We start from the raw sequence: 13579 nt of genomic DNA on the forward strand, positions 1-13579 counted from the left end.
GAGAGGCAATCAGCTAAAAAGTTACTTAAACAGTCTCAGTATGAAAGAAATCATAAAGGCTGGAACAAAGGCAACAGAAGTGGTATTAAAAAGAAGATGGGTTTGAGAGATCTAAGTAGATTAGGCTTGATGAGGGAAATAAGAGAAGAAGGAGAGCTCAGAATGAATCACAGTTTTCTGACAGGGGCTTCTGGGCAGGTGGTGAGGCCATTGATGGAAACAGGGAACAAAGGAGAGGATCAGTATGGATTAAGGATAAGGGATGGTGGGCAGGACAAGAGAAGTTCAGTTTTGGCCATAGTGAGTTGGCATCTGTGGAATTTCAGTAGAAATATTTCTTGAATAGACTAGGGAACTGAAACAGAGAGAAAACTTAAGCATATAAAATAAGGTAGGTCAGTAATTCCTATCCTTAGAACAATTCCCATCTTCTAAATTTCTCCATATCTTTTTAGATCACAACTGTACATTAACCTTTACAATGACCATTGATTGTTTACATATTTAGAAACTTCTAAAATGTACCCTTAAAATAGAAGTACAATGATATTTCTAACAGAAGTTAGTTTGTTAAGGTAAACATGGCCAGGTGTGTTGGCTTATGCCTGCAATCCCAGCACTTTGGGAGGCCAGGAGTTCTAGATGAGCCTGGGCAATGTAGCAAGACCCCAACCCTACAAAAGATTTAAAAAAAAATTATCCAGGTGTGGTGGCGTGGGCCTGTAGTCCTAGCTACTCTGGAGGCTAAAGTGGGAGGATCCCTTTGAGCCAGGAGTTCAAGGTTGCAGTGAACTATTATCGGGCCACTGTACTCCAGCCTGGCTGACAGAGCAAGACCCTGTCTCTAAAAAAATTTTTTTAAAAAATGAAGTAAACATGTCCACAATTATTTGTAAAGGTGGCTTGAAAGAACCTCTTTGGTAAAAGTAACAGCGAAATACCTTCCTAGAATGTCATTTACAGTAGTGCATAAAAATGTTTCCCTAAGGATAAAATATTTAGCCACTGATAGACTATGATAATGTTGATCTCAGATTGGGCTTTACCAGTACAGAGGCCCAGGCCAACCAGTAACTTATGCAGTGGAACCCATAGGACAGTAGTAATGATGACTGACAACATGTCTTGAGAATTGGGTAACTCCTCTGCTGGATGGACACGGGGCAGCAAACTCGGCACCAAACCACAGATGGATTGCAGTGCACTGAAGGAAGTCATTACGGTTTTATGAAATTTGAGGCTGGCTTTACAAAGATGAAGGCTGTTGGTTTAAGAACTGTGTTCTTGGCAAAAACATGGTGCTACACAATTTCATCAGCCATAGTGGGGAAAAAAGGGGGTGAGCAGGTGTAGAGGGAAAGGGAATGGGAGAAGACCACAAAATTCCTGATATGATACATAAAATGTTAAATATCTATGAGTTTTGTATCTTTTGAGAGTCACCAGATTGAGGCACAGTATTTTCGATATGGCTGGCAGATGGCGTACACAGACTGAGTATGTTAGCATTTCATTTGAAACTAGTAAGATTACATGGTAATACATTCATAGAGATTTTAAAACTTACCCCTAACCCTAGGTTAAATGTAGGGCCCTAATAACATTTTAAAAGGCTTTGTTAGTATATCTTCTGAATCTCATAGAACAGATTCTCAGGGTATAACACTTCCTCTAAAATGCCCACAGGCAGTGTCAATGTCTTTCCGTGGAAATCTGGCTCACCCAATAAGAGAAAAGAGGCCAAGGGGAAGAAAGACTAAACCCGGGAGATGGCAGGTAGTGATGTCTCCACTCTTTGAATGGGACTTCTCCATTTACCACCCTCTCACTTCCTTCTATGGTCTGGACCTTTAATCACCACAACAGTCAGCCTTGTAGGGTCAAGCTAATCTCTGTTGACATCATCCTACTACTTCCCTTTTCAAATTCCAGTGAAACTATGTGTTTCCTGTCCTATTTGACACCCTAGAGAGTGAATACTGGCTGGTTAGTAACTAAATTTAGATTGGCAGCGATGTGTTGAGTTTTTGGAGTGGAGATAAACAAAACCAGGTGACATTTCCAGGCCTCTCAAGGAAAGGGAGTAAAAAACCTTTCTGGGGTAAGAAAACAGGGAAAGCTTCAACAGTTCCATAATAGAGAGAGGCCTGCTGGCAAGTTCAGAAAATAAGCCCACTGGAACCTTTTCCTTTAAACCGAGAGGACGACTTCGGGGGGCGTCTCCAAACGCATTCTGGCTTGACTACGCTAGGAAAGCTCGGAGAACCAGAGCTGTGACACCCTCTTTCTCAGGGGAAGCTGTTCAGGCAGCCGCACCTCCTCTTTGTCAAGCTGTTGGTTTCAACCACAAACACGAGGACACCCGGGGGTGGGGAGAGAGGGGAGAAGCCCTCCGCCCCGCCCCCGCCCCACCCCCCTCTGTGACCCCCGCAGGCTGGGCCTCTGGCGACCTGTTGGCAGAAAGTCACGTGACGCGGCGGGCCGCGCACTCCCCCCGGGCGGGCCTCCTGTTGCGCCCGCCGGGCGGGTTCCATCACGTACCGCGCGGGCGCCGCCCCGCTCTGCCCTCGCCGAGCGAGGGAGGGCGGGCGTGGAAGAGGAAAGGGAAGGGAAAAGGGGCGGGAGAAGGGAGGAGGGGCGGTGCCCTAGTCACGTGACCCGGGGGCAGCCCGGAAAGCTCCGAGGAGGAGCCTGGCGCCGCCATTTTCCTGCAGCTGCTTGTCCCTCTTGCCCTGCCGGGCTCCAGCTGACCAGGGAAGGGGTGGGCTGAGCTGAGGCGGGGGCAAAGGAGTACCCGACGTCGTGTCCGACCCCGTGGGTGACACGAACCGCTTCTCTCCGGGCTAGGTGGCAGCGCGCGGCCCTGAGCCCCGCCCCAGGCCGGCAGGCGGGGAAGGAGCCGGTGGGGGTAGGGGGTGCGGTGGGGGGCGGGGGTCCTCCGGCTCGTGGGGGTCCCAGTCCCCGCCGGCTGCCGAGCGGGAGGGGTGGCGGAGGAGCCGCAGAGATGTCCGGCCAGAGCCTGACGGACCGAATCACCGCCGCCCAGCACAGTGTCACCGGCTCCGCGGTATCCAAGACAGTATGCAAGGCCACGACCCACGAGATCATGGGGCCCAAGAAAAAGCACCTGGACTGTGAGTGAAGCCAGCCTCGGCCCCTACTCCCTGCCCATGCCACCCGGTTCCTTTCCTCATTCTTTCCTTTCCCCCTTCAGCTGCCTGTTCTCTCCCTGCGTCTTACTAGCACGGCGGCTCTCCCCGTTGAGCTGTGTTCTTTTTGCTTCCATCACATCAGCCTTCACGGCCTCCGTTCCCCCCGTTCGCTGTCTAAAAATCCCTGACAAGCCACTCCCCTCCTGGTTCCTAGGGGACCCTCGCCTCACCGCCCAGTGCGACACCATACCCCATCACACTGGGCCGACTCGCCTCCCCACCTGGCTTCTCGTCCCCCTGCCCCTCTCCGGCAGCCTTCTGCTCTTCCATCCCACCCGTCCGGTGCCGCCTCGTTGCTCTCGCCTGAGCGTCTCCCGCTTGCTCCGGGTCTCACCGCCCCATTGTTTCCCCATTAGCCGCCTTCGGGTTTCCGTAAATGCCGGGTTCCTTGGACCCACATCCCTGCTGCTCTGTAACCGTCAGGGTTGCCTCCCTTGAAGTGATTCCCAAATCCTTTGCTCTGCACTAGCTTTTCCCTTCCCTTCCAGGCTTTCTCTTCCGTCTTTCCTCCCCGACTTGGGTTACCTTTTTGGCCTGTGTAGCTTAAGTTCCTTCGGCTCATTTTCAGCACCATACCCAGTACTCTACTTTTATCCTTCTTCGTGGGTGTAGGGGAAGCTTTGTGGAAAGTTGGAATTTTTATTTGCCTCTCGTGGAATTTAATCATTGTATTGTCTATACTTTTGACTGGGGTGAGTTATGAATGTTAGCCTCTCTCCCCCGCCCCGCACTTTCAAATGGGAATATGGAAAAAGGCTTTGCTGATATTGGTATCCGTTCCTGGAACTGTTAACCCTGGCGGTTTGAATTTAGAAGCTTAAGTGTGAAGCGTAGACTGTTGGAATTCAAAATGGCTTAATAAATTTACCTACAAATAGCTTACAACGACGTTTGATGATGCTTGAGTTTGGATACGTTTTAATTTATGCCAATACATCTTTGTAGTTTTATTTATTTTTTAAACTAAGTCTGAACTGAACAGAATATGTCAATTATCTTTTGAGGAACTAGATTTTCTTATACGGCATAGTATTGCTGCATTCACTAACTTAGATACAATTAATAGAACTAACTCCTCCCAACTATTTTGAAACCTGGAAGCCACCTTTAATGTCCTCCTTTTTGTTTATGCTCCTTTACCTCAGGGTACAAAGTTCAGTGGATCACTCAGGCTTTGAGTCAATGGAGCTTTGACCTGAAACTTTTCAGGGAAAAATAGGAAAATAGTCACAATAGTAAGTTCCTTTTTAAATGACTAGTGGACACATTAGTCTGACTGACTTAAACGTAAAGTTACTTTGCTTTACTGCTTGAAGCAAGAATGAAGATGTCTTGATAGGGAATTCGTTTGTCAGGAGGCCTGTTATGGTTTCTCATCTGGACTTTGGCCATAAATAAGGTTTGCTCATTTAAAAAAATGTACAAAATGTGAATTCTTCCAAGATATTTGCTCTTGAAGTGCTGTTAGAACAAGTTATTGCTGTGAACAAACCCATTATTCATTTTGATTTGTTCCTCTACTGTGGAAAAGTTTTTAAAAAATCATTAGTGCTTGGTTTTCAGTGATGATGCTCATGCAGGCTACTTTTTAACTTACCAGTCCTTGCCTGTTTAGAGAACGGAGATTACATTTAAATGGTGACACTTACGCACAGAAAATTCTTTAAACTGCATCATGGAGCTGTAAATGCTTTTTTGATTATTTGATATGGGGAGTAGGCATTTCTACTCTTCTCTTCCAATGACTACTTGGTTTGCCCTACCACATCTTACAGTTTGCCCCTACCACTGTATTAATTCTTTTATTAGTTTTTTTTTTTTTTGGATGTGGGGGTAAGAAGTGACTGTGTGAACTATTTTTCTCTCCTTTCACTCAAAATGATAAATTATAACAAGAATAGATAAAGCTTTTAAAAGTCTTTATACATATTGTGTTTTATTTCAAATGTAGCAGTGGTTCTTTTAACACAGTGCCAAAAAGGGTAGAAAATAGGTTAGATAGGGTTAGAAGGAGTGATATTTGCTTATGGTTTTATAAATGTTATTGGCCTTTTCTCTTGTAAAAGCCTCTACTGCAGATGCCAGCTGGGATTAGGTTTGGAGGATAATCTCACATTTGTGGTTCTTTTTCTCTGCCACTGCTGTTTTTATAAGCTCTTACCTTTTTTAAAGCTTGAATATACCTGGTAGTGTTTGACTTTTTAAAAAAAATGTGTAAACATTATGCCTCTTTCTTTTCAGTAAGGTTTTAAAATACAGTGACACTATTTTCTCTGTACTGTTGCTTAAAATGCCCGTGTAACCAGTTCTCATTAATGAAATAAGTTTAAGTAAAGTCTGACCAATGAATGGTTTACTAGACAAACACCTCCCCCACACTAAGATGCTTTAAGAAAATTAAAAAGGTTCTTAGTGTTGACATCATGAACTTTAGGGTTTAATATAGAGATCTGTCATTTCAAGTAATTTTTCCTCTTTTTAAGATTTTTTCTTTATAGTGAAAGCTTAGTTCTGTTGTACCTTTTAATGTCCCCAACAACTAACACCTACTTATAAGAACCTAATGAAAACGATTTTATGTTAAAATGGCAGCATTTAACAAAAATATGCTTAGGTTTGTTGTTTTAACTATAGGCCTTAGAACTGGAGGTAGTTTCTGTGCATTTCCTTACCAAGATCTTTCCATAGCAGGAAGTGATTATTATAATCTATGAATTATGGCTTAATTCATACTACATTATATATTAGTTGAAAAAAGGTCTTTTTGCTTTGCTTATACAGTAGATGTTAGTGGATAATAATGTTGACCAGTGTCCCTAGTGTGAAAAGAGTTGTCAAACTTGAAACATATTAGTGAAAATAAACATGATTTCCAATAAATTTCAGGCTTTTAATGGCCATAATCAAGGTAGAAGAATAGTAGCACTTGTATTTTTTTTTTCCTTTTTTTTTTTTTTTTGTTTAGTAGCACTTATATTTGAAGAACTTCAGTTTTGCAGGCACTTATATCATTTAATCCTCTCTCATAGGTGATGGGTGGGGGTAATTCCTATGTATAAAAAGTAGTTTCTAAGTCCATTTAAAGGGTATAGAATGCTTAAAACATTCATAATGATTGAAGTATAGGGAAAATACTATTTTTAACATATCTGATTTCACAACCTTTTAATCTTATCCTGTTTTTGATATGAATTCTTAACTTTCTTTTTCTATGTTAGTTTAATTTACTATCCTTGGACGTTTACCTTTTTTTTGAGACAGTCTCACTCTGTTGCCCTGGCTAGAGTGTAGTGGTGTCTGCCTAGCTCATTGCAACCTCAAACTGCTGGGCTCAAGCCATCCTCCTGCCTCAGCCTCTTGAGTAGCTGGGACAACAGGCGGGCACCACCACGCCTGGCTGATTTTTTCTATTTTTGGTAGAGACAGGGTCTTGGTTTTGCTTAGGTTGGTCTCGAACTCCTGACCTCAAGCGATCCTCCCACCTTGGCCTCCCAGAGTGCTAGGATTAAAGGAGTGAGCTACTTCTCCTGCCCAGACATTTACTTTTTGACATGTTTCACTGAAATGTAATATTTATGTTAATGACTATAATGTCTTAATTTTTTAATCAATATTTTTCCCAATTAATTTCCAGGGATACTTCATTTCAACCACAATCTGCCTTATCTGTTCTAACATAAAATCAAGATTAATTTCTTACTAAGCATCCATTATAAGCATATCTTTTTTGGGTAGATATAGCATCGGTATTTGTATGTTTTGAACCAAAGCTAGACCCTGCTTAATTTTTTTATTTTTTTGAGACAGAATCTCGCTCTGTTGCCTGGGCTAGAGTGCCATGGCGTCGACCTCAAACTCCTGGGCTCAAGCAATCCTCTTGCCTCAGCCTCCCGAGTAGCTGGGACTACAGGAATGCACCACTATGCCCGACTAATTTTTTCTATATATATTTTTAGTTGGCCACATAATTTCTTTCTATTTTTAGTAGAGACAAGGTCTCGCTCTTGGTCAGGCTGGTCTCGAACTCCTGACCTTGAGCGATCCACGCGCCTCAGCCTCCCAAAGTGCTAGGATTACAGGCATGAGCCACCACGCCCTGCCAACCCTGCTTAATTTTAATTGTGGAAACAATTTTTTAAAAAGTAAGATTTGTAAATGTTTTGCATATGTAGAAGGTGGGATTTGTATTTGGGTTAGTGGTTTTTATGACCATTGAAAATATATAGGCTGGATGAGGTGGCTGTCACCTATAATCCCAGCACTTGGGGAGGCTGAGGTATGAGGATTGCTTGAGGCTGGGAATTCAAGATCAGCCTGGGCAATATAGTGAGACCCCATCCCTGCAAAAAATTAAAAAAAAAAGAAAAGAAAAGGTATAAAATACTGAAATGTCCCTGAATTAATTTACTTTTTAAGCATATGTATTGGTTTTTAATATCTTAGTTAATGATATCTTAGAGGTGCTTAGTTTGAATATTGTCAAGAAGGTATCTGATAATTGGGATCTGATTTCTAAGATGATGCATGTAAGGAAAATATAAAGTGGAAGATCTGTCCCAGGATGTCTTTTGTTTAGAAATAAGGTAACTGGGACTTTTAATAGTGAGAATTGCTTTAATTTAAAATTGTCCATTGTTCATCATTTAGAATATTTTATGTGAAAGTTCACCATAATGTATAGAAAGTCACTTCTCTTTTCTTTTGTTCAGTTCCAAAATGCTTAATTTCATGATTTGTCAAAATCAAAGAAGTAAGAAAAATAAACTTAAAGGCATCCTGGCAAGAGGGTAGAGCCCTACCAGGAAGAGTTAGCCTTAGACTTTTAAAGTAAAGGCTTAGTATTTGTTCTTCCTGTTCTTTTGGTGGCTACAGTGGCATTTCCGTTACTTTGTGTTCTGTCTCAGTATGTTCTGAGTTAAACTGCATTAATACATGTCTAGAGAATCAAAATTTTGGATTTGACCTTTTAGAATTTTGTATGTTTATTGTGTATATGGTTCTTTTTGTGGAAGATCATTCTGGGCAGTTATATTTGACTAATGATATTCTTTTAAAAGGGAATCTTGATGAACCTAAACATTTATATATTAGAAATTATGTTCAGAATTATGATTTGCCAGATTATCAGAAAATTAAGGATTTCTCAAGTCAAATTGGTATGTAGGTAGGAGTAGGAGTACTCTTTGTGCTGATTGCCTAGATGGATTTTATATTTAACAAATATTTGTGGTTATTTTGTGCAGGGCACTGTATTGTATTGAACACTTTATATTTGTTAACTTCCTTTTAACAGCTTGGTGAGAGAGATTCTATTGTTTCCATTTTGCTGAAGTGGAAACTAAGGCAGTAAGAAGTTCAGTAATTTGCCCAGTGTCACAGAGCTGGGAAGAAGGGAACTGGGATTTTGAACTCTAGTAGTGTAGCACTGGCATCTGCTATTAACTTAGTGTGACTTTTTACATAATTTTTTATTCCAGAAAGTGAATAAACTATATTCATTTATTCATGGCAGTGGGTTTTTAAAAAATAGACTTTATTTTTTGGAGCGGTTTTATTAGTTTCATGGCAAAATTGAATGGAAGTTACAGAGATTCCCCGTATACCCTCCACCCCTCCTACATGCATAGCCTCTGCTATTATCAACATCCCCCACTAAAGTGGTACATTTGTTACAATTGAACCGACACTGACACATCTTTACCACCAAAAGTTCATAGTTTACAGTAGGGTTCACTCTTGGTGCTGTACATGTGGATGGGTTTTGACAAATATATAATGGCATGTATCTACCACTGTCATACAAAGTAGTTTTCACTGCCCTAAAGAGCCTCTGTGTTCCACCTATTTATCCTTCCCTTTCTGAGAACCCTGGCATCCAGTGATCTTTTTTCTTACTGTCTCTATGGTTGTGTCTTTTCAAGAATGTTATGAAATTGGAATCATACAGTATGTAGCCATTTCAGATTGGCTTCTTTCACTTAGTAATATGCATTTAAGTTTCCTTTTTGTTTTTTCATGGCTTGATAGCTCATTTCTTTTTAGTGTTGAATAACCTCCCATTCTCTGAATGTACCATGGTTTATTTATCCATTCACCTACTGAAGGATATCTTGGGGGCTCCCAAGTTTTGTCATTTATGAATAAAACTGCTGTGAACATGTGTGTGTTTTTTGTGTGGACATAAGCTTTCAGTTTGTTTGGCTGGATCATTTGATGAGAGTATGTTCAGTTTTTTAAGAAACCTCCAAACTGTTTTACAAAGTGGCTATACCATTTTGTATTCCCACCAATGAATGCTATTGTTCATATCCTCACCAGCATTTGAGGTGTTCTGTATTTTGGCCATTCTAATATGTGTATAGTAGTATCTCATTGTTGTTTCCCTGACATGAAATGCAAATTAAAAGATATGACATCTTTTCATGTGCCTGCTATCTGTGTATTTTCTTTAGTGAGGTGTCAAGTTCTTTGGCTTGTACTAAAAGTTAAGTTCTTTGTTTTCTTGTTGAGTTTTAATAGTTATTTGTATATTTTGGATAACAATCCTTTATTAAATGTATCTTTGGCAAATATTTTCCCCCTGTCTGTGGCTTGTCTTTTCAGTTTCTTGACAGTGTCTTTTGCAGAGCAGAAAGTTTTGATTTTAATCACGTGCAGCTTATGAGTTTTTTCTTTCATGGGTCATGCCTTCAGTGATATATCTAAAAAGTCATCAACAAACCCAAGGTCATCTAGGTTTTCTTCTGTGTTATCTTCTAGGAGCTTTATTGTTTGCATTTTGTATTTTATCAGTCTGTAATCCATTTTGTCTCTGATCCCTTTTGAGTTAATTTTTGTGAAGGGTGTAAGGCCTGTGTCTAGATTTAGTTGTTTGCTTGTAGATTTCCACTTGTGCCAGTACCATTCATTACAAAGAAGAAAAAAGACTATCTTTGCTCCACTGTGTTGCCTTTGCTCCTTTGTTGGCAGTGGTTCTTAAAGTGTGGGCCAGAGACTCCTGAGGGTCTTCAAGACTATTTCAGCAAGTTTGTGAGGTCAAAACTATATTTGTGTACTGAGCCTTTTCCACTTTCCTTCTTTCACCAATGTACAATGGAGTTTTCCAGAGGCTATGTAATGTGTGATATTGCAACAGATTGCAGTAGTGGATAATAAGAATTCAACTGTTTCCTATTAAGCCACATAGTAAAGAGTTTTGCAAAAATGTGAAACAATGCCATTCTTATAATTTTTGGGGGGGAAATGTTATTTTTCATGAAACAATTGTATTATTTTAAAATGAATTAATATTTTTAAACTTCTCAGTTTTAGTTTCTTGGGTTCTGTTTTTTTTTTTAATGTGTTATATGCTATTTTATTATGGGGAATGGGACTGTTTCTTTTTTTTTTTTTTTTTTTTGAGACAGGGTCTGCTCTGTCATCCTCGGTAGAGTGCAGTGGTGTCATCACAGCTCACTGCAACCTCAAACTTCCTGGGCTCAAGTGATCCTCCTGCCTCAGCCTCCTGAGTACCTGGGACTACAGGTGTAAACCACCACACTCGGCTAATTTTTTCTGTTTTTGGTAGAGACGGGGTCTTGTTCTTGCTCAGGCTGCTCTTGAACTCCTGAGCTCAAACAATCCTCCTGCCTCGGCCTCGCAGAGTCCTAGGATTACAAGTGTGAGCCACTGCACCCAGCCTCATATATTATAATTCTTTATATAATAGCTTCTATAATTGTGTTTGTATAGAGGGCTCTTGTGTGTCTTCTTTACCATGCTAAATGCAGCATATAACAAGTATTAAATAAAAAGATGCTAAATGAATCAAGGAGGAATTAATTTCTCATGGGGGTTTCTAATGTGTTATCAAACAATGTTTGGGATCTTTAATATAAAGAAAGAGGAAGATTACTATAGGAGTGATAGTCTTTGCTGTGAGTAGTGGGTAGTGGTTTTAGACTTCTTTGTGTTTCATGATTAAGTAAATTTTTATTCTGTATTGATTGAAAATGTGAAGAATTATGGAAGTTGGGAAATAAACTTCCAGAGTTAGGATGTGTACAATTAGGGTAATTTGTCACAGTAACATATTTATTCCAGGCCTAACTATTGTTCGTATATTTGACGTAAAACAAATGAGTTTGTTTGTCAAATCTTGGGGTTTTCTTCTGCTTTTCTCTTTCTTTCTGTTATTGTTATTATTATTATTACTTTGGTAATGTGTGATTGTTAAAAGTCAATTCCTGACAGTCCTTGATTTTAGAGTTTGTGTTATCTGTGATAGTTCACAAGCTCCCCCCCACCCCCCCTTTTTTTTTTTTTTTTGACAGAGTCTCACTCTGTTGCCCGGGCTAGAGTGCCATGGCATCAGCCTAGCTCACAGCAACCTCAAACTCCTGGGCTCAAGCAATCCTTCTGTCTCAGCCTCCCGAGTAGCTGGGACTACAGGCATGCGCCACCGTGCCTGGCTAATTTTTCTATATATATTTTTATCTGTCCATATAATTTCTTTCTATTTATAGTAGAGATGGGGGTCTTGCTCTTGCTCAGGCTGGTCCTCGAACTCCTGAGCTCAAACGATCCACCCACCTCAGCCTCCCAGAGTGCTAGGATTACAGGTGTGAGCCACCGTGCCCGGCCTCCCCCCACCCCTTTTAAAGAAAGTCTGGTTCTGTCACTCAGGCTAGAATGTAGTGGCACAGTCATAGGTCATTAGAGCCTCAAACTCCTGGGCTCAGATGATCTTCCTGCCTCAGCTTCCCAAGTAGCTGGGACTACAGGCACATGCCACCATGCCAGGCTAATTTTTAAATTTTTTGTAGAGATGAGGTCTCAATGTATTGCCCCAGCTGGTCTTGAGCTCCTGGGCTCAAGCAGTCCACCTGCCTCAGCCACCCATTCCCAGCTGGGATTTTAGGTGTGAGTCAGCATGCCTGGCCACATAGTCCACGTCTTATGGCAGGATGCTATAAGGCCTTATTTGCCAACTGCTTGCGTGTTTTGGTTGAGGACATTGGCAAAGAATTTAAAATGGAAATGAAGATAGTAAGAAGTGAAGTATTACCTTTAATAAGCTATATTGAATGAGGGGGAGCGGGCTTCTTCCTACTTCAGTTATGCTCATTCTTTCCCACTCTCCACACTGTTTTTTTTGAGACCTACAAAGACCCATGAGTTTATTATTTTGTAAGACTTTATTTTTCTTGGACAAGGCCTGAGTGGAAAAATGAGAATCTTAAGGATAAATAGTGATTTGCATATGGACAAAATGAGTTCCTTTTAAATTAGCATAAGCAGTGACACGGAGGCAAGAAAGAGCCTTATGGTGTGTTTGGGGTAAACTTTAAATAGTTCTTTACAGTGGAATGCAAAGTGTTAATGGAGTAAGGGGAGATAAGATTGGAGAGGGAACCCTTAGAGATCTTGAAGGAGCAGGAGTTACCTTGGTAGACTCTGGTCTCTTCACACCTCTTCCCCAAATCTGCATTTTAGAGTCCCCTTTTCTCTTATTTTAGCTGCTTTCCTTCCTAGCTTTAGATGCCAGTGCCATGAAACTGGGGAAGTATTTTTTCCTTTTCCCTGGTAGTTTGTAGGAGCGTTCTTGAGAATAATAGGGAAGGAATGCACAGTTCTGTTGGCAGGTGTGCAGAGGGCTAAATGTGCCTTAGCACCCAAAATTCGACATCTGAATATTGTTATATGTCGTGGTTTGGGTCTCTAAATAAAATCAGGTATACTATGATCTGATGGCTTTTTAGACATGTCTGGAAATTGAGCTTTGATTTCCAAGTTTATAAACTTAAACACAAACTGTTTATACTGTCATCTCATTATCAGATGATAGTATGAATAAAAAAGATTTGTTAAACCAATTTAAAGTCAGTAAGAATCTTGATGGCCTGACTGACATGTGGTTTAACTATTGACATCTGTTTATCTGCAAATGATGCATTCATTAGTTATTAGTCATTCTTACATTTTTAAAGTTGGATCTCTACCCAACAAAACTTACTTAGTCTTGTGGAAATTAGTATACTCCTTAGCAGTTACATATTGAGTGTTAAAAGAAAAACTGTAGACAAGTTAAATTTGTTAATAGTAGAGTTTATTTGAGCTCAGAAACAATTCATGAATTGGACAGCACCTGAACCAGTAAAAGTTCAGAGAGCTCTACCCAGCAATGTGGGCAGGCAGTATTTATAGATAGAAAAAGATTATATACAGAAATAGCCTTATTGGTTACAGCTCTGCATTTGCCTTATTTGAACATGTCTGAGCAGTTTGCAAGCTGTGATTAGGTGAAAGCTTGGCTGCTGTAGTTGGCTGAGACTTAACTACTTGTTACAAGAATATACTCTTAAGTTAGGTTGTAGTTTGTTTACATA

General features: G+C 40.7%; 1 protein-coding gene across 21 annotated transcripts in view; it reads left to right on the forward strand.

Annotated features, from left to right (window-relative positions):
- The first annotated feature begins 2519 nt into the window (after positions 1-2519).
- PICALM (phosphatidylinositol binding clathrin assembly protein) overlaps positions 2520-13579 on the forward strand; it is a 95754-nt gene continuing 84694 nt past the window's right edge. For 20 of the 21 annotated variants that reach the window (XM_045557191.1, XM_045557194.1, XM_045557193.1 and 17 more), the window contains exon 1: positions 2520-3134. In XM_045557191.1, coding sequence (XP_045413147.1) covers positions 3005-3134 — 130 coding nt within the window. In that variant the 5' untranslated portion in view covers positions 2520-3004. The remainder of the gene's footprint in view (positions 3135-13579) is intronic. The other variant, XM_045557198.1, reaches the window with a different exon arrangement.

This window comes from Lemur catta, chromosome 7 (assembly GCF_020740605.2).
Source record: "Lemur catta isolate mLemCat1 chromosome 7, mLemCat1.pri, whole genome shotgun sequence".
Taxonomy (NCBI): domain Eukaryota; kingdom Metazoa; phylum Chordata; class Mammalia; order Primates; family Lemuridae; genus Lemur; species Lemur catta.